The sequence below is a fragment of the Natator depressus genome, chromosome 10 (assembly GCF_965152275.1).
Source record: "Natator depressus isolate rNatDep1 chromosome 10, rNatDep2.hap1, whole genome shotgun sequence".
In the NCBI taxonomy this organism is placed as follows: domain Eukaryota; kingdom Metazoa; phylum Chordata; order Testudines; family Cheloniidae; genus Natator; species Natator depressus.
In genome coordinates, this window is record NC_134243.1 from 16105852 (window position 1) to 16127522 (window position 21671).

At 43.8% G+C, this 21671-nt stretch overlaps 1 protein-coding gene across 2 annotated transcripts in view; it reads right to left on the reverse strand.

Moving 5' to 3' along the window:
* The window catches only part of METTL9 (methyltransferase 9, His-X-His N1(pi)-histidine), a 40011-nt gene extending 18873 nt beyond the window's left edge, over window positions 1-21138 (reverse strand). Inside the window, exons 1-3 of one of the 2 annotated variants that reach the window (XM_074964601.1) lie at window positions 20862-21138; window positions 8314-8504; window positions 4801-5010 (exon numbers count right to left, since the gene is read on the reverse strand). In XM_074964601.1, coding sequence (XP_074820702.1) covers window positions 4801-5010; window positions 8314-8498 — 395 coding nt within the window. In that variant the 5' untranslated portion in view covers window positions 8499-8504; window positions 20862-21138. Of the gene's footprint in view, window positions 1-4800; window positions 5011-8313; window positions 8505-20770 lie in introns of both variants that reach the window. The other variant, XM_074964600.1, reaches the window with a different exon arrangement.
* Window positions 21139-21671: the final 533 nt, after the last annotated feature.

Below are 21671 nucleotides of genomic sequence, written 5' to 3' on the forward strand. Positions count from 1 at the left end.
TGTCCAACCTGCTCTTAAAAATCCCCAATGATGGAGATTCCACAACCTCCAAAGGCAATTTATCCCAGTGCTTAATCACTCTGACAGTTACAAAGTTTTTCCTAATGTCCAACCTAAACCGCCCTTGCTGCAATTTAAGCCCATTGCTTCTTGTCCAATCCTCAGAGGTTAAGAAGAACAATTCTTCTCCCTCCTCCTTGTAACAACCTTTTATGTGCCTGAAAACTGTTATGTCCCCTCTCAGTCTTCTTCTCCAGATTAAACAAATCCAATTTTTTCAATCTTCCCTCATAGGTCATGTTTTCTAGACCTTTAATCATTTTTGTTGCTCTTCTCTGGACTTTCTCCAATTTGTTCACATCTTTCCTGAAATGTGGAGCCCAGAACTGGACACAATATTCCAGTTGAGGCCTAATCAGCGTGGAGTAGAGTGGAAGAATTACTTCTCATGTCTTGCTTACAATACTCCTGCTAATACATCCCAGAATGATGTTTGCTTTTTTTTTTTGCAACAGCATTACACTGTTAACTCCTATTTAGCTTGTGATCTACTATGACCACCAGATCCCTTTCTGCAGTACTCCTTCCTAGGCAGTCGTTTCCCATTTTGTATCTGTGCAACTGATTGTTCCTTCCCAAATGGAGTACTTTGCATTTGTCCTTACTGAATTTCATCCTATTTGCTTCAGACCATTTCTCCAGTTTGTCCATCATTTTGAATTTTAATCCTATCCTCCAAAGCACTCGCAACCCCTCCCAGCTTGGTATCGTCCGCAAACTTTACAAGTGTACTCTCTATGCCATTATCCAAATCATTGAAGAAGATATTGAACAGAACTGGACCCAGAACCGATCCCTGCAGGACCCCACTCGTTATGCCCTTCCAGCATGACTGTGAACCACTGATAACTACTCTCTGGGAATGGTTTTCCAACCAATTATGCACCCACCTTATATTAGCCCCATCTACGTTGCATTTCCCTAGTTTGTTGATGAGGTCACGCATGATAGCATCAAAACTTTACGAAAGTCTAGATATACCACGTCTACCACTTCCCCCCCAGCCACAAGGCTTGTTACTCTGTCAAAGAAAGCTATGAGGCTGGTTTGACACGATTTGTTCTTGACAAATCCATGCTGACTATTATTTATCACGTTACTATCTTCTAGATGTTTGCAAATTGCTTAATTATTTGCTCCGTTATTTTTCCAGGTACAGAAATTAATCTGACTAGTATGTAATTCCTCAGGTTGTCCTTATTTCCCTTTTTATAGATTGGCACTCCTTCCTTACTTTCTTCACAACCAGTCATGATTTTATAGACCTCTATCACATCCCCCTTAGTTATCTCTTTTCAAAGCTGAAAACTCAGTCTTATTAATCGCTCCTCATATGGAAGCCATTCCATACCCCTAATAATTTTTGTTGCCCTTTTCCAATTCCAATATATCTCTTTTCAGATGGGGCGACCACATCTGCACTCAGTATACAAGATGTGGCTGTACCATGGATTTATATAGAGGCAATATGATATTTTCGGTCTTATTATCTATCCCTTTCTTAATGATTCTCTACACTGTTTGCTTTTTTGCCTGCTGCTGCACATTGAGTGGATGTTTTCACAGAACTATCCACAATGACTCCAAGATCTCTTTCTTGAGTGATAACAGCTAATTTAGACCCCATTGTTTTATATGTATAGTTGGGATCATGTTTTCCAATGTGCATTACTTAGCATTTATCAACATTGAATTTCATCTGCCATTTTGTTGCCCAGTCACCCAAATTTATGAGATCCTTTTGTAGCTCTTCGCAGTCTGCTTGGGACTTAACTATCTTGAGGAGTTTTGTATCATCTGCAAATTTTGCCACATCACTGTTTACCCCCTTTTTCCAGATCATTTATGAATAATATGTTAAATAGGACTGATCCCAGTACAGACCCCTGGGGGACACCACTATTTACCTCTCTCCATTCTGAAAACTGACCATTTATTCCTACCCTTTGTTTACTATCTTTTAACCAGTTACCAATCCATGAGAGGACTTTCCCCTCTTATCCCATGACAGCTTACTTTGCTTAAGAGCCTTTGGTGAGGGATCTTGTCAAAGGCTCTTTGAAAATTTAAGTACACTATATCCCCCTTGTGCACATGCTTGCTGACCCCCTCAAAGAAATCTAGTAGATTGGTGAGGCATAATTTCCCTTTACAAAAACCATGTTGAATCTTCCCCAACAAATTATGTTCATCTAGGTGTCTGACAATTTTGTTCTTTACTATAGTATGCAGCCCAGGATCCCAATGTGGTCATTTGAGAGGCCATATGGGAACAGGGGAGGGATCCAGGATTCAACATACCAAGGAGGATGCTGAGGAAGTTGGGGCCTCGTGAGCCTTGAAGTATCCCTTGATGGAGTAAGCTCAGGAGAGTCTAGTCTAGACAGATAATCATAAGAGCCCTGAACAGATATTTGAGAGTCTGAAGAGCTCTCATCTACAAAGTCTAATGGAGGAGGAGATGAAGGAGGAGTGATGGTCTGTCTCTCCGTACGCATGAGTAAAAGGGTATTAGGCAGTACTGGTGATAGGCAAGGTACCAAAGATAGCAGAAGTCTAACTGAGTTCAATAAAAGGACATTCAGATTTACAGGAGATTAACAAATCCCTGGAAAATCTGAACTCCTGCAGCATCAGGTGAGGTTGCACAGGAACCTGGTGAACTGTGAATGTAGAAGCCTGCAGCACCGAGGGCAGCGCATATGGTGCTGATATTTGCTGCTCTGTTGGTCAAGATATTAAACATGCTGCAGGCAGTACTGACTTCTTTGGTGCAGAGCCCATAGAACCTCGGTCATGCTTCTTTGGTACTGATCAATGGGTACCTTGTGATTTAGATGAGCTCGAGGACTTCAATTTAGTGCTCTTGGCTTGGGATCTCCAATACTGCAGATCTCTTAGAGCTGTGTTTTTTCGGAGGAGATTTAGTACTCCTCTAGATAGAAGTCTTTCCTGCATCACTTGCAGGGCTGCCAGAGGCTGCCAGAGCACTGTGGTCGCTTAGAGGCTGCTATACCGGGGGCAGGCGTTGGGCTCTGTAGTGGCATGACAACTAAAAATCTTGTCCGGCTCCTCAAGAAATAGGAAGATTGAAGAGACAGCACTGGATTTTCTGTTCTATCTTTGTAACATTTGCTTTAGCTGTTTGGTTTTTATATGGCACTGAAAGGCGTTCCAGCTGTGACCCTTTTTGGCCATCTGTTTGGAGATCTCCTTGAAGAGTTTCTTATTGCTGTGGCTTGTCACAAGAGCTACTTGCACTGTTGATTGTCCTCAAATGGTGAGGAGATCAAGGACTACACCATGGTTACAAGCAGCTGCTTGAGGAATGTTGTACATCTTCTGGATAATAACACATTAATACCGATACATTTGAATCCAGCAGCAAATGAGCAAATTCTGGCCCTGGTCAAGTTTTTTAAACAGGAGAGGGGACATCTAGTCAATTTGACCCCAGAGCAGCCAAGGGTACACAGGTAAACAGGCAGGTGGATCACAGATGCCCACAAAGCAGTGGGATAGCAGGTGGAGGACTGCCAAAGTACTCCAAGCAGCATGGCGTCCACACAAATAGTCCACACTAACTCAATCTGCAACAAACTTTGTACACTTTGCAAGAGGACTGCAAAATTCACACCATAAAGGGGGTTAGTGCGCTTTAAGCATTTGCATCATGTGTATGCAAGCTTTTTCAATCCATACTAACTCGAGTTCGTACGAACTAAAACCCAAGTGTAGCCATGCCTATAGATATGGTCTTTCCACTCCTCTAGGCAAGACAGAATTAACATTCTCCCAGCCAACCACTGGACAGCTTTATATACCCCACCACAGAAACATCTGAGTTTGGACCTTCTTCGGTATTGCTACATAAAAATATTTACAGAAATGTGATACCCTGGTATTAAATTTGATACAATTTGGAGAAATAGCAAAGCTCAAGTGTCACAGTAGCTACATCTTGGTCTCCTCTCAGTCTCTGAGAGTGCGACCCTTCAGGTGTTAGGCCTCTTGCATTCACCTGTTCTGGGGTGAAACCTCACACTTCCCCCATTCTTTAGACTGGTTCCTGAGATATAGTCCCTTGTGCACTAACTGATTACTCAGCAGGCCTGACTGGGTTCGGCTACCTGCAAGACTTCCTTTCAAGAGCTGTGATTACAGTGCCACAAACCAACACTTTCAAAACAAAACAGTGTTTAATCTCAACACTACAAACAAAGCACTACAAACAAAGCACAACAACAAAAGCAAACACAGCACAACAGTCTTTAAAACAACAAAAAGTCTACACGCATAACTGTCTCACCTAAAGCTTAGATGTGCCACACTTATCCAGACACTTCCACTTCTCAGAATTGGGGTTCAGTCTGTTTCCCCGAAATCCCTGTCTCTCTCATGTCTCAGAGCTGTCCATTTATCAGTTCCAAAGCTCTTTGCCAGTCTATATCTCTTGAACCTGTTTCTTTTTGTCACCCTGCATCTCTTATGCACCCCATTGTGGGGGTCAGGATAGACTTTAAAGCCGTTGTTCTCTGCACTGTATTGATAAATGGTGTTTGTCTGCCTTCCTGCCTATGTGCAGGTCAGCTCATGCCTCAACTATCATCCCCTGAAATCATATAGCAAGCAAGACAATAATAAAATAGATGGAACACATAATAATCATAAAATATTACAGGCAGTTGCTACGTCCTTCACATCAAGTATTACATCAAGTCAACCTATGTAGTACAATACCTGTATTTCTTTTTCTGAAGCTGCCATATCATAGTTTCAGACAACTCAGTGGCATAGATTTCTTCAAAGTGAGGACTCATGACTTTAGTGACCTCTCCATCTCCAGCCCCTAAATCGAGAAGTCTGTGGGATTTCCACTCTGGGTTTATTTTGAGTAGTCTCTGAAATTGTTCTGGTGAAAATACAAACATTGAGCCTCTTCCCAGCAACCTGAAATGTAAAGATGGCAGTGTCTGATTTTGTGCAAACTTAAACAGGGAAGACTTTAAATTCTCGATGCTCCTATTGCACTCTGTAAATTATTTCAAACAAGTAACAGATAAGGTCCCTCCTCAGAGGAATTTGCAATCTAATTTAGACAAATGCAATGCGCAGGTTGAAAGATCAAACAACAAATGCATGCAGATAGCATTGGTGTGGGCTTTACGAAGAAATCTGATGGGCAGAGGGAAGTCATTTGGTTCCTGGAAAGAGGGATGCAGTTCTAAGAGAAGGGAGTCATACAAAAAAGGGACAAAGCCAAGAGTGGGAAGAAGAGACAAAGCTCAAATCCTGCTCTTTGTACTTGCATGAGATGACTCTCTGGCTTCAACAGGCAACTGACCTCATGTGAGCACAGCAAGTGGGATTTGGCCCTAAAGGACTCAATAAGAGGAAATAGGAGGTGAAAGCAGAGATGTAGGTAGGCACAAAGCATGAAGAATTTTATGTGGAAATGGAAAGGAAGCCCGTGAAGAAATGTGAAGAGCAGGCAGGGTAACATGTTTGGAATAGTGGGAGAGAAAAAGGATTATTTTTAGAACTGTATGACGTAGTGACTAAACTTCAGTGGTCGAGGCTGCTATATGAAGCTCCTATATGTGACAGAAAAGGATGTGGAATAGAAAATGAGCAATTCATTAAGGAATTGGCTGCAGGTGACAATTGGATTCTCTACAGATCATGTCAATGACATCTCCACCTGTGACTGTTTGAAGAGTATATATTGTAAGATTACAGCTGTTGTGACAGAAGTTCAGAGGATGAAAGAGTTAGGACAGCAGATGGGGAAGAAAGAATTGGTCAGTAACAGATGCAAGGGGGAATAAAGAATATTATTTCTGTCTACCTTGAGGTATGAAGTCAAACTTAGGAAAGACAATGACTAGTACAAATAGGCCATAGCAGTATAGAGATTTATGATCAAGAGCAAGGGCAGGGAAACTAAAGAGAATAAGCAGCAAAGATGATGTAACAGGATGATGGGTGAGAAAGAAGTCACCCAGGAAAGGTAGAATTTATTAGTAATGGATACACACTGAATTAAGTGAAATAGAAGAAACCATCAGTCAAATTTCTAGCACAGAGGATAAGGGGGGGATGTTAAATATAGAGTGCAGCCCATATAAGCAGAGCCCTCTTGCAGTACATTTATATCAGTCTACACTGTATAATTGGCTCATGGCTATTGTTCCTAAAGTCACTGTGAGGTGTCATTCAAAGCACTAGAAAACGCTCGAGAAAAAGAAAGATGGGGGAGAAAGGAAAAAGGGGAGACCAAAGGGACCTATATATAAAGCTACAAGTAACTAAGAACTCCACAGGAAAGCTCACATGAACGTCTGGTTGGAAAATAAGGTGAAAGATAATTTTTCTAGCCATAGTAGCCAGACACTATTCTCAGATCATACTGTGTAGCCAAACAAGGGAAGTTTAAAAAAAAAAAAAAAAGTCAAGCATGTAGCTATAATAAAATGCATTCTCCACAAAGCATCAGACCTGAGGTGAACTTGGACATATGCCTGATTGTGGTGGGGAAGGGAAGAGATTGTAATAGTAAGGGAATTTTTGTATGGTCTGCAGAAATGAGGATACCAAATGAACAGCCTTCAGAATCTGGAATTTGGGTTCACTGTGTAATTTTATGTCCATCTGAAGCCAATCAAGGAAGAGACCAACAGAATAATATTGGCCAAATTTGCCTGTTTAATAAGCTTCTCTTCACTCACTCTCTCTCCCCCAAAGTCCTAGCCAAGATACCCACCAGTCAAGCTTGACATCTTGTTTGGGATGGGTTCCTCGACTGCCCAGAAACAAAATGATACACAAATAGATTTTGTATTTTAAAGCACGTGTTCCCAAACTGGGGGTCGGGATCCCTGAGGGGGGTAAATGAGGTTATTACATGGGGGGTTGCGAGCTGCCAGCCCCCGCCCCAAACCCTGCTTTGCCGACAGAATTTATAATGGTGTTAAATATATTAAAAAGTGTTTTTAATTTATAAAGGGGGGGGGTCGCATTCAGAGGGTTGCTATGTGAAAGGGGTCACAAGTACAAAAGTTTGAAAACCACTGTTTTAAGGGTTAGAAGACAGCATTGAATATTGTGCTGACCAATTTTACAAGCCTAAGTGTACCACAAAAGCTTTAATATAGCTTTAGGCCTCCAAGCATCCCATGTGGTGTATAAAATTAAATCATCAAAACATCACTTTTTCAGTTTGAATTTGTTTCATCATCAAGTTAGTTAATAAAAAATGTTAAATAATAAAGTTGAAATCAAAATGAATTTAAACAAAATGTTTCAATTGACTAGATCTGAAGGTTTTTGGGTGGTGGTGTTTTTTTACACTATCAATTCATAAAAGTTTGAGATTTTGACTTTTGTCCCGATTCAGGAGAGGAAAATTATTTTAAATCTCAAAAATTCTCACGGGACAAAATTTTTTTCCCCACTGAGCCCTAGTGGACACCCAAAAAGACTGATTTCCAGAGTGGGGTTTGAGGCTAAGCCCATGGCCCTGTGGTAACTGTTCCACATTGTATTATGCACGAAATCTAGGCTAGGTTTCTGTATCTTGTCTCTTGCTCCATTCCCAGTAGAACTACAGAGGCAATGCACGCAGCCTTGAAAGGAAAGTGGAAGGAGACTTTTCAAATGCTCTGCAGCAATCTCACCAATAAATGCAGGAGCTATCCTCATGGGTTGTGCTGCAGAGATGGTTTCATACAACCATCTTCAACTAGAATAGTCACCACCACATATGCTCTCTAGAGACGGGAAGGTAAGTAAAAATAGTGGGGGGAAATAACTGTTGAAGCACGAGGAGGGCACCCCCACTCCACGGTAAATTTAGGAGGAAACGGAGAAAAAGTAGCCCTTATGTTCTAATTTAGAGTCCCATGATCTTCTTTTGCCAATTTTTTTTTAAATAGGAGGTAGGATTCTTTATAATTTAAAAAGGTACAGGCTTTTCTGACCTGCTAGATATTTACATTTTTCTTTTATCACAGCCTAACTGAAATTAGTAAAATGTCACTGAATACATAGATCAAATAATTTACATAAAGGTAGTTTAGATGCATTTGACAGAATGAAGAAAATGAAGCTAAGTGTATCTTGGAAAAGACCGGATTACTCTCTGCATGGCGGGGCATCAAGTGGCAGGACAGAGCACCTGGAAATCCAAATCCAGAGTTTTCTCATCCTATCTTCGTTTACAAAAAACTGAACTAGTACCACCTTTTCACTTACCCATTGATAGATGTCCTAGACATAAACAGGCTAAAAACTGAGGACACGAAAGAGTGATAAAGCTGGATAAAGAGCCAGCCTGATTTCTCAATGCTGTTGTTTAAGAAGATCTGTGTTCCCTGGTCAAGGTAACTCTGGACAAAGATAGGCTGAAGGGATTCACACAACTGCTCTGTGTTGCACATGTACCACTACAGAGAAAGAAAGGAACAACATTTTAAAACTTAAGCAATAAAAAACAGTAGTTCAAAAAATAATGAAAATCATATATGACCAATATCAAGCTGTTCTATAAATAAATTTAGGAACTCTATAGCCTAATAAATTCAAGATGAATTTAGGTTTGGATTGTAATCAAACGCAGGCAGACTAATCTTGAAGAAATAATACTTTAAAACTGCATTTTACATAGTACTCTGGACAGTTATTTCACAAAGTATCTTCTATAAAAACAGCTGAATGATTAGACTCCACTGGGTAACTTTCATTTTCTAACTCAATCACTCAGCCCTTCATGGGGCCTCCTACCAAACGGAATTCAGGAATACACCTGCAATGCCTTCCCTGGAAAGAAAATAAAGTATCTAATCTATATTGCAAGCCAATACCCTTCCTCTCTCCACTGACTCTATATGTTACCTTTGAACACTCCTTGCAAAACTGACAGTTTCCTACTATTCTGGTACCAACAAGTTGGTCCACAAATCTTGCTAAATGACTATTGCTATGCTATACAGCTTCTTCCTGACATCACTATTAAAAACACTAAATAGATAGATAAGTTTTGCCATGCAAAGCAAACATTAGCATCAGGTAAATGGCAGCACTATCCTTTCAGCCTGGTGGACAAATGAAATCTGGATAGGAGAGCTCCTCTCGTCATGTGCTATTTAACAACAATCATTTCCACACAAACTGTATGAGACATTTCTAGTTGCAACCAGGGCATTGCTTCTCTGCTTCAGTGACATCTCTGACTCTATTCTCGATTTTTGCCTTCCACTATTAAATAACAATCACTGATTTATTTCCCCACTACTTCTGCTCATTCTTCCATGCCATTAAATATTTATCACCTACACATCCACTGGCTCTTTACACCTCACCATGCAATTCCATCCTTGCTAATCACTAGCTATTCTGTATTATTCTTCTTGTCCTCCATTCTTACTTGAGTCCTCCAATGCTGTCTTTGCTCTAAACCTTATTTCTCATACTTCCCTGTTAATAATTAAGATGAATGTAGCCAAAAAAATAAAAGCCTGCTAAATAGGTCATTTGCACAGTCTAGCCAGGACCTACTATGAGCAAAGTAGAACCATTAATAAAAGACCTCAAGACAGCAGTTGTTTAGAGGTAGTGCACCACCAAACCCAGGGAACCCTGGGTTTGAATGCTGAACTAAATCCAGCTTCTTGTGCCAGCAGGAACAGGCAGCGCTGCAAGACAGTGCTCTCAGATGTGAAAGTGAACCTCATTTACTGATCACCACCACCTTCCAGCCAATTAGGATCAGCATTATGTCTAGAGAGAGCACAGTTCAGCCTGATCATGATTCCAGTTGCACAAGCCTAGGGAAAATGGGGAGATGGGAGTGACAGAGGAAGGGAGCAGCATCAGGGAGAGATTAAATAAAGGAGGCGTGCTTTTCAGTCTCTCCTGCTCAGCTTTATCCCAGCTCTTTCTTGGGCCCCAATTTCATGGCTCAACCCTGACTGCACAGAAGAACTCCATTCTACAAGAAAGAGGACTCAGTGGGCTGGAAGGGTAGTTATACCACTGGGAAGGACAAGATGGCACACATTTACAGTTTGTACAATCTACTAATGGAATGGCCAGATGTAGAGACTCAACCCCACAACCAAAATTTCCCAAGACTCGGAGAGCTATATAGAAATCCTGAAATTTATGAGAAACAAAATGAACATTTGGTGCAACTACAGCAGAAGTCTCTAAATCCATTTTCCCCTGGCAAACATAAAACTCTACTCTTCTGTGGATACAGACCCAAGCTTGAAACTCTTGTCCCGGAGGTGACAACAATCAGGAATGCATTCTAAAAGCTCAAAAGGTTGCTCCTCCATAGCTTGCAGCACCACACTTAAATCCCACACCCCTTAATATGCAGAGGTTGCAACAATTTTGCCAAACTCAGAACCTTTACAATACACGGCCACTAGGACAGATTGCTCTACATATTTTGGTCTTGTTTACTTTGATCAGGGTGACCACCCTTACCTTCCAGCACCCTACTGTATTAAAATCAAGGCCTGGTGATAGCCCTTAATCTAGGAACTCTAAAACCTGTGGAATCGGTGACTAAGTATTATTCCGTGTGACCAAACCGCTCTTCTGCTAAACTTTCCATTCAGGATGTGCCTACAAATAGATCCAAGAATAAGCAGTTTTCAGATGGAATTTTGCTTTGGTCTCTCTTTTAAAGAAGTTAAAGTCTCTGGGGGTAAAGAGTCATCTTCCTGTTAAAAATTACTGCAAACCCTCAGCAAAGCCAATTACTGGTATGAAAATCTTTGTTAAGACCCTCAGAACTGCTGATACACCAAACTGTGATGAGGGAAATTTTAAGAACCTCCTGAGGCATCAACCAATCAGAATTTGTAGGCACATATCTGCCAGATCCAAAGAAGATATCAAAGAGTTTCCATCACAAAGCTAGCATATTTAATTGTTCAGCCTTTTCATGATCAGGGTTTGCTTTAATACTCTATTTGGGATGGGGGACAAAAAAAAAGAGCACAGTATAATCCCAAGAATGTCCAGAATTAGTTCTGCTGTTCTTATCCATTATGAGCTAAATTTGAGAATGATGCAAGTCTTTCTTGCACCTACATCTACCAATTTACCAACATGTCTAAATTGATGTAATTTGCAAACTGAGGAGCTGGAATAAAGTGTAATTCACACCCTCTTACTAGTGATTTTCTTACTTCACTGTTCTCTTTTGGCCTTTCAGCACGGACGGTGCAGCCTTTTTACACATGAAAATTAATCTGGAATAAGAAAGGGTGTGAATTAATTATTCATTCCTCATTAACTAATGTGTGGATGCTCTTATACCAGAGTAAGAGTCTTTTTCCAAATTAGTTCAACTCACGTCCAAAGTGGATTAAACTAATTTGGAATAGGGCACTAATTCTGGAATAAGAGAATCCACACATCTCGTTAATCAGGAGTACCTAATCAGAAACAGCAAATCCTGAAAACCTCCAAATGTAGATAAGCTTTTAGATTCAACTGCTCAAGTCCAAAAGTAATGTGAAAGGGGAATGCAAGTTTCATGGTAAGGTGATACAATCATAAGGTCCCAATCCTGAAACAACAATCGACAAGAGTGCAGACTTGTGCCAATGTGGTCCCCTGCAGAAGTCAACATGGCTCTGTGCAGATCTGGCTACAGGAGTGGGGCCTAAGCAAGCAAGCCAGAATGTTTACGTTCGCATAAGAGACATGGGAGTAAATTACGCAAACTGAGATTCCCTGTTATCGCTCTGAATTTGCTCTGATGTTATATTGTTGATTGGCTTCTTTATTAAATTCCTTAGTGGGGGAGATTCATGGAAATATGACATGACAGAGAAGATGTCTCTCAATAACATGGGTCATGAAGGTAAAATGAAGGAAACTTACTAGTAGCAGATGGCCTGTAATTAGTCCTACCAGTTTTTATTCAAAGTACAGCTCTACGTCTTTCAAAAGGGACAGTGACAATGACTCAAGATATTTTGTGTGCATGTGGAATAATTTCTGCTGATTTAATTTAATCATCAAAGTTGAGGATACTTTTCCCATCTTGTGCATCATCAAGATTGTTTACTAAGGGCACATCTACACTTGCAAAGTTACAGTGCCAACAGTTACAGCGCCAAAGGAAAACCGCTGTTGTGTGTTCACACTGACAGCTGCCTGCGCAATAGCGTGTTCACACTTGTGGCGCTATTCTGAGTGGTGCACTCTGGGCAGCTATCCCACAGAGCACCTCTTTCTCTTTTGCCGCTAAGACTTGTGGGAAGGTGGAAGGGGCCACGGGGCATCCTGGGTACTGTCCCAATGCCCCGTGATGCATTGCTTCGCATCCCAGCAATCCCTGTGCTTCCTTCCACATTTGGCGCCATCTTTCAACGGTTTGTGTACTGCGCGCCCTGCCCTGCCTCTTTCGGGCTGCAGGAATGGATCCCAAGCTGTTGACCAGTATGCTGCTCGCACTGACCAACACATCACAAGTGGCAGTGGAGTTATTCCTTAAACTACAAAGGCAAGAGGAATGTGACATTGATCTCGCCACGCATACTAGCTACAACATGAGATTGCTTGTGGCATTCACGGAGGTGCTGACCACAGTGGAATGCTGCTCTTGGGCTCGGGAAACAAGCACTGAGTGGTGGGATCACATTGTGATGCATGTCTGGGATGACGAGCAGTGGCTGCAGAACTTTCGCATGAGGAAAGCCACATTCATGGGACTGTGTGATGAGCTCGCCCCAGCCCTGTGGCGCAAGGACATGAGAATCATAGGTGCCCTGTCGCTGGAGAAGCGCGTGGCAATTGCACTGTGGAAGCTGGCTACTCCAGACTGCTACCAATCAGTCGCTAACCAGTTCGGAGTGGGAAAGTCGACTGTTGGAGTCGTGTTGAGGGCAGCGTGCAGGGCCATTAATCGCATCCTGCTCCGAAAGACCGTGACTCTGGGCAATGTACATGACATTGTGGATGGTTTTTCACAAATGGGCTTCCCTAACCGCGGATGGGCGATTGATGGCATGCACATTCCAATTCTGGCACCAGACCACCTAGCCACCGAGTACATTAATCGCAAGGGGTATTTCTCAATGGTTCTACAGGAGCTTGTGGATCACCGTGGGTGTTTCACAGACATTAACACAGGCTGGTCCGGAAAGGTGCATGATGCAAGCATCTTTCAGAACACTGGCCTGTTCAAGAAGCTGCAAGCAGGAACTGTCTTCCCTGACCAGAAGATCATGGTAGGGGAAGTCGAAATGCCCACTGCGATCCTAGCAGATCCTGCCTACCCCTTAATGCTATGGCTCATGAAGCCATACACAGGGCAACTTGACAGCAGCAAGGAGCAGCTCAACAACAGGCTGAGCAAGTGCAGAATGACTGTGGAGTGTGCATTTGGCCATTTAAAAGCCCGCTGGTGATGCCTGTATGAGAAGCTGGACATGGCAGATGACAATATTCCTATGCTTATGCTCCATAATATTTGTGAAGAGAAGGGTGAAAGCTTCACTCAGGGCTGGACCGCAGATGCTCAGTGCCTGGAGGCTGAGTTTGAACAGCCAGAGACCAGCCCTATTAGAGGGGCACAGCGCGGGGCCATAAGGATGAGGGATGCTTTGAGGCTGCAATTTGAAGCTGAAAGCCACTAATGTTTGTTGCTGTGCTCTGGATTGCAGTGCTTGTAATGCTAGGAGGCGATTGGTGCACATGATGCAAGAAGGGGCCTTAACATAATTGTATGTTGCTTTGCAGTGCTTTTTGCTTTCACTTAATAGAATACAGATTGCTTTCAAACAAACACAATTCTTTCATTGAACAACAATAACCAGAGGAGAGAGTCAAATGAAAAAAAATCATCAGCAGGGAGGAGGATGGGGGAAGGGAAGGTCTCGTCTCAAGAGGAGGAGGGGTCCCGGGACGGCTACAGATTTGTGTATGTCCAGGGATCATACCCAACCTTCTCCTTTGGAGTACGATGCAGCAGGTGCTGTACTTCAGCATGGCCAAACTGCAGAGGGATGGGTGTTGAGTGCCGTGGGAGTCCACACTGCTGGATTATGAGGAGGGAGGAGTGGAATGCTGCGGGTAGAGAGTGGAGCCGGGAGGTTGATAAGAGTGTGTTGGCCATGGGGGGGGGGGGGGGGGGAAGAGGAGAGAGAGGAAGAGGAGTTTTGCGACAGCGGCTGCAGGGGAGGGCGGGTGAAGAGCTGCTCGGTTTGAAGAACTAGTATGGCCTGGAGCATGTCTGCTTGGCGCTTCATAACTGTTAAGAGCCACTGCGTGGTTTCTTTCTGGTGTGCCACGTTCTCCTTTCGGTCTCTCTTCTCGCTGTCCTGCCACTCCTTCAATTCCTTTTTCTTGGCAGCAGAGTGCATCATAACCTCACGCATAAAGTCCTCCTTAGTTCTTCTTGGACACTTTCTAATTCTGCACAGCTGTTCTGCCACCGATAACAAAAAGAGGGAGACTGTGCTCCCAATGTCATCTCTGTGAAGTTTAAATGCAACAGTTTACAGAAACAGTATTGTTTGCAACACAGACAAAGATGGTTTCAGTGCTTTAAAACACAGCCGGTACTCACACACCTGTCACTAACTGGCTGACCCCAGGCAAGCACACATGAGCCACAAGACCCCCAAATGGTGAGTAGCTGCAGGGGCAGGGTAAATCACTGTTCCCGGACCCTGCTGTACATTGGGCACATGGCTCTTGAGCACTTGGGGAGAGCCAGCACTGTAGGGGGGGGCTTGATAATCATTCCTGTCCCCACACTTTCCACAGGAGGTGATCATTATGGAAGATATCTCACTGCTGAGGTAGAGCAGAGAATCAAGGGAGGGTCTTCCCTAAGCCTGTGGCTTCTGCTCTGGCACCTATGTGGCTAGCTGTGTGCAGCAATGGTTCCCCCACCCATCACGGCAAAGTAGCGCAGGAAAGTTACCGTTAATGGGGCAAGAAACAAAGCAGCTCTGCTGAGGAACCTGCGGCAACGGATTGCCTAGTATTTCCACAAGAGTTTCCTGGAGATCTCAGAGGGAGATTCCTGTGATGTGAGAGAGTGTATCAACAGCTTGTTCCACCGCTCAGACTAGGCATGAGGTGGGAGACAAGCCTGCTTCCTGCAACTCTCCTGCCCCGAACAACTTGCTTCAACAGTTCCCAAAATCAGATCCACTTACCAGAGGCCTCCTCTCCTGTTTGCACTTCACCAAGATCCGACTGCTGTGACTGGCTAGGCTCTTCCGGGGTAGAAAAGAGCTCCTGACTGCATGCATCTCTGGCCTCCGAGTCATCCTCTGCCTCTGGGTCCCCCTCCCCCTCTTCGTCCAAAATTGCCTCCTCCTGGCTCGGTCCACTCTTGACTGGCACGCAAGCCAACGAAGTATCCACAGGGTCCTTCGCAGTGGAGGTGGAGTCACCACCGAGTATTGCGTCCAGCTTTTGTAGAACCAGCAGCTCATGGGCACAGCATTGGAATGGCTGTTTGCCTCCGGCGCCTTGTGGTAGGCGTTCCGCAGCTCCTTCGCTTTGACCCTGCACTGCAATGTGTCCTGGTCATGGCCCCTTTCTATAATGCATCTAGAAATCTGTCCATAGGTATCATAATTCCGATGGCTGGAGCGCAGCTGGGACCGCACTGCCTCCTCTCTCCAAATGCCAATGAGGCCCAGCAGCTTGGCATTGCTCCAAGCAGGAGATCGCCTGGTGCATGAAGCAGACGTGGTCACCTGGAAAGATGTGCTGAGACCACTGCACGCATCACTGAGCAAACAGGAAGGGGACTTTCAAATTTGCAAAGGAATGGGGAGCTGATGGTTGGTCACCTGAGGACAGGGCAGTAGAGTTCAAACCGATGGTCAGAGAGGTGAGAACAGGCATTGTGGGACACCTCCCAGAGGCCAATTGGAGTGCTGTAATCACCACAATGTCTACACTGGCACCGCAGCACTGTAGCCCCAGTGCAGAAAGTCCTACGCCTCTCATCGGGGTGGTTTTTTTAGAGCACTGCATCTGTGCAGTTTCTGCGCACTAAGTGGCTTGGCAATGTGTACACTTCGGGAGTTACAGCGCTCAAAGCTGCATTACTGTGCACAAACTTGCCAGTATAGACAGGGCCTAAGTTCCAATCATTTACATCAGTGCTGCACCACTGAAAAAAAAGGGCATTGCTCTGGTGTCACTGAAGGCCTCATTTGAAGACAGCGTAGTTGCAGAGATGTAGAAAGGTAATTTGGCATGCAGAATCTTTACTACTGTTGCTAATGTATCAGAAGGAAAGAACTTAGCTTGATTTTCAGAATTCAGACTGAATCTGCAGGAACCGGCAATTAGAAAAGGCATCTTTTTATTTGTAAACTGAGCAAATTTGATATGGAAACCACTGAGAAACAAACACTATACCATTTTTATAAGCAAAAACACACTGTAATATCACTGCACATATTTATGTTTTGCTTACTAGCTCTGCTGTGGTGAAATTATAGGATACTGATATGCACTGTCTATACTAAAAATATAACCATGTTGGGAGATATAACAACACAATTAAAGGGGGATTGCAAATTACAGTGTAGAAGGGACTTTTTATGTTATCATGGTGCCTAAGAGCTCTAGTCATGGACCAGGACCCCACTGTATTAGGCGCTGTACAAACAGAACAAAGAGACAGTTCCTGCCACAAAGATCTTACAAACCATGCCCCAAAGTCTGCTAAAGCCTTGAATTATCCAAATTGCAACTGAACTGTGTCAGGGCTGCCATGTTGCAACAGAATTCCATAATGTGATTCTATTTGTAGTGTAGATGGGGCCTTGCCAGGCTCTCATTTAAAAGCTGAAATGGGTAGTGTAAATAGGGTCTTACAAAAAACCTGCACAGGAGCACAAATTGATGATGATTAGGCAAGTGGCCTGGGAGAGCCGACACTGATACGTTTATTTTAAAACAAAACAAAACACAAACACAAACTGTCCTAACACCTAAAATTGTGCAGGTAGCAATGCTATGCAAAAACACATACATATCCTGTCCCACCTCACCATTTGTTCGTTACATTAACTTGCTGAGAGAGGAACTGTCTCTTAATGTATATTTGCACAGTGTTTAACACAATGAGACTTCTAGGTACTACTGTAATACAAATAATGATACAGGATTTATGTTTCAATATCCTGCTGGCTCACAATAACAGTGCCAGCAAGCAGAGGGGAGCAGACAGCTGCAACAAGGCAAATAGTCCAGCTTCTCAAGCAGTGACTCCATCAAAACAAAGACCCAGAGCAAAGAGGTGTTTTAGGGTCTTTCCATACAGAAGCGAATTCTACACTAGCTTCAGAACGTTTCATAAGCTAGGTACAGTTCTAGTAAAATCATGTTTCAAATAGCTCTTTCAAATATGTTTGCAGATAGCATGGTTTGAAGCTTCAATTCTTATCTACACTAAGCTTTTTTTCTTAAAGTTTTCTGCTGTTGATACCACCATTGTAGCTCCAGCAGTGGTAGAAACAGTGAGAGCTCGATTGTGGAGAAACTGTTGGAAGCCAAGAGCTTTTTAACTCCTACCCTGAACAAATTAGAGGACAGTGATTAAAACAATCAGCGGCTGATCTACTCTAGCACTTTGGTGGTAACAACATGGAAAATTGTAACCAACTGTAAAGAAGGAAAGCCTCATTCTACAGTTTTTTTTTGCAAAATTATCTGCTTATATTATTTTCGCCTTTCTCCTATCTATAGAAATGTTAGTTTGGGCCATCAAGGAGACACCTAGTATATCACAGACATATTACTGCATATCATAGAATACAACATGGTAGGTCCTTCTTGTAAGCTTAAAGCCTTGTAGCATTATTCTAAAGAAAAAGGATAGAAGAAGAGACCATGCGAAGTATGGTGCAATAAAATCCATAACTCTCCATTTCAACCAGCTCCTTAAAGGGATCAATCATGGACAGCTTCACAGGATATGAATGCAGCTGACAGTAAACTTTAATATCTATTAATGTAAAGGTCTTAGCAGAGCTGCTACCTTGAAAAATTATCTAACATTTGAACCCAAAAATTCAGAGGTAAGACCGAAGCATATTATCATCAGCTTATAATACAGAACCACTGAAGTTCAAATCACCTTTGATCTGTAGGGGAGCAATAAAACATCAGAAACCAACAATTTGGCTATTTTGTATGGAAAAAAAAAGTCCAAGTTCCTTATTCCATGCAATTAAGAAGATATTTCAATACTAGAAGACAACACTGTACACCATTATGCAAGTTTCTAACAAAGCTCTGAAAAAAACAACTGAAAGTTGTTGTTTTTAACTGCTTGCACATGAGCAGAAATGTTAGCTGAGTTCCAGCGTGGATCAAGTTTTTGCAAATGATTTATAAACAACTGAAAAATAAGGGTTTGTAATGGAACAATAAAAAACCAGTAACTATAATTACCAAACGAAACTTTCAAAACTCTCTACTACTATTATTGCCAAAACTTGTTAACAACAAAAACAAAACCTGATTGGTGAGTTAACTACTTTACATAAGAATGAAAAGCCAAACAGTATAATTTAAAAAGTAAGGCCATGTCTACACTAGCACTTATGTCAGCTAAACTTCTGTCATTCAGGGGTACACCGCTGAGCAATGTAAGTTTTGCCAACATAAGCACTCATGCGCACAGCGCTATGTCGGCAGGAGACACTCTCCCACCGACATAGCGATCGCTGCTCGTTGGGATGGTTTTATTATGTCAATGGGAGAGCGCTCTCTTCTCAGCATCACACAGCTACACTACTGCTTGTACAGCAGCACAGCTGTATCAGTACAGCTGTAAGCTTGTAAGTGTAGACATGGCCTTAGATAGTACTTAGGACCCCATCATACTTATTCACGCAAGAAGCCCCATGGAAAGCAGTCAGCTTTTATTTATCATAATTTCTTTAGGAGGCTTACTAAACATTCAATAAATCCATGCTAAATCCTAAAACCCAGACCAAAAATTAGAGATGGAAAAGACCCATTAGTTCATTCAATCGATGTATCTGCAAATGACAAATTGTTCCCTATCGCACATGTTCTTGATCTATTGTTGTTTCCAGATTAGTTTTAAACATCTCAAATTACGGAGCTTCCAAAGTCTCCTTTGTTCCACCGTGTGGAAGTTTCCTTTGACACTTAGCCTATATTTTATCCCTCAGACTCATCCAATCACTCAGACTAGTTATACACTCATGAGTCACATAAAGACCCTGATCCTGCAAAACCTTTGTGTCCACCTCAGTGCAAAGGCATTGATCCTGCAAGTCCAAAGTAATTAATCTCCCTCCTCTGTGTTTGTACCCTTCAAGTACTTATAGACTATATTTCCCCCAATAAAACAAGATATGTATATTATACTCAGTTTTTCCTCTGTAAGTCAATTCCTTCAGTATCATGATAATTTGTATTTCTCTTTCTTGAACTCCCTCCAGGTTTTCAGTATATTCCAGGTGCAGTCATATCACATAAGAGCTGGACTGAAAAGGTATAGTCCCTTCTTCCTCCATGAAATGACCCATACACATGCCTATGCAGCCCAAAAACTGAATTAAGTTTTCATTGTAGTCATATCATATTGCAAACTCATAGCTAGCTTGTTGTCCACCATCAATCCAAGTGTCTCTAAACTTTTGTTGCTGCCCAGTTTCTCACTCATTGCATTTTAGATTATTTCCCCCCAGTTATATTAGTTTTCATTTCTTGGTCTTTCTGTTTGTAACCCCACCAAATTTAACACCATCTGCAACTGTCATTAAGGTTCTGTTTACTCCCTTATCTAGATCATCAAGAATTGAAATAAAGATCCTAACATGAATCGCAACCATGAATCACAAAAGTGCAGGACTGGAAGGGACCTCAAGAAGTTATCAAGTCCAGCCTCTAGCATGGAGGTAGGACCTCAGGAATCCTTTTTAGACACCTTTCTGCAACTTGAGACTTTATTGTTACTATTTATTTTCAACCTTTGAGCTAATCTTCAATCCATATGTTGCTATCCTAGATTATTTTAATTAACGTTTACAACTGTACTGAAGTGCGCTATACAATTTAGTAAAATCCACATATATTGCACTAACATTTTTCCTCTCTATGCTGCTTTTCTCAACTTATATACAGTACTAAAATTTCCTAAATATCTTTTACACAGAGAACAAACACAAACTTTCTAATCAATAAGAATCAGCTATCCACTCCCTTTGTTTCACGCAAGCAGACATTTGCCTGGACTCTCTGCGCTGGGTCCTTCTCACTACACTCCACAAGCGTCTTACTCCTTGTACTCTGTGCCCCACAGATCCTACCCTCGTGCACTTCCCTGTGCTCAGTGCCCCAATCCCCGTTATACTCTGTGCCCCCCCCCAATATGCACCCACCGCTCCCTCCCCCCCAGTGCTCTCAGACCCGTCTAGCCCCGTTCCCTGGGGGTGGGCAGCTTCTAAGGGGCTGGATGGGGGCAAGAGTCCCCGTGCACGGTGCTCTCAGCAGAGTCCCCCCGACCCCGTTCCTTGGGGGAGGGGTGCTGCCTCTCGGGGGCCGGATGGGGGCGGGAAACCCCTGCCCCTGAGGGGGAGAGGTTCTGCCTCTCGGGGGCCGGATAGGGGCGGGGAGTCCCCTGCCCCGGTGGGTGGCGGGGGGGGGGAGCTGCTGCCTCTCGGGGCTGTACCTGGTGGTTCTCCTTGGTGCCCGGGGCTGGCTGGCTGTGGCTGCCCATCATATTCATGTAGAGGGACCTGGATAAAGGGCTCCTCAGGTACCTGGCAGGGCCAGACCACATCCTCCTCCTCAGCACCCACAGGGACAGGGTGTAGCAGCCCAGCCAGGCCAGGCACAGTCTCATCGGGGGAAGGTGCGCGGAGTCACCCCCTCCCGCAGCCACCGCCTCCTCTCTCCATAGTGGCGGCGGTAGCGGCGGCAGCACAGATCTCACCCAGCCCAGCCAGCTCCCGTTCAGGGCCCGCACACACTAAGAGTGGAACTCAGAAAGCGGGGGCAGCGGAGCCGGCCGGACCGCATTACCGGGACACGCCGGGGCCTGGCACGAACCAGCCCCCTCCCCGCCTCTGGACCAATCACAGCGCGGCGTGGGCGCACGGCGGGGCGCGGCTTTCAAACCAGAGCGGAGCACAATGGGGCGGTGACTCTCCCCCCCCTTCTTTCCGGTGGGAAGGGCTGCAAACTCCCCCCTTCAGAGACCCACCCGTCCCCCAGAGGGCACATGGCACTCCCCTACCGCCCCTCCCTCGGGGCATGTGCCACGCCAGGCAGACAGACCGACTGCCCCTCCCCAGCAGACAGAGGGCATGTGTCTCCACCCCACTCGGAAAGGGGGCATGGGTCACTCCCCCGCAGACAGATCCGCTTCACTGTCCACTCCTTTTCCCCGCTCAAAGGCCATCTCCCCCGAACAGGTGGGAGCATGTGCCACTCACATCCAGGCAGACCCACTGCTAAAGGGCATAAGCCACTCACCCACAGGCTCAGACAGATCAACTACCCTTCCTTTCTCCCCCCCCCCCCCCCGAACATAATAACGGCCACACTGGGTCAGACCAAAGGTCCATCCA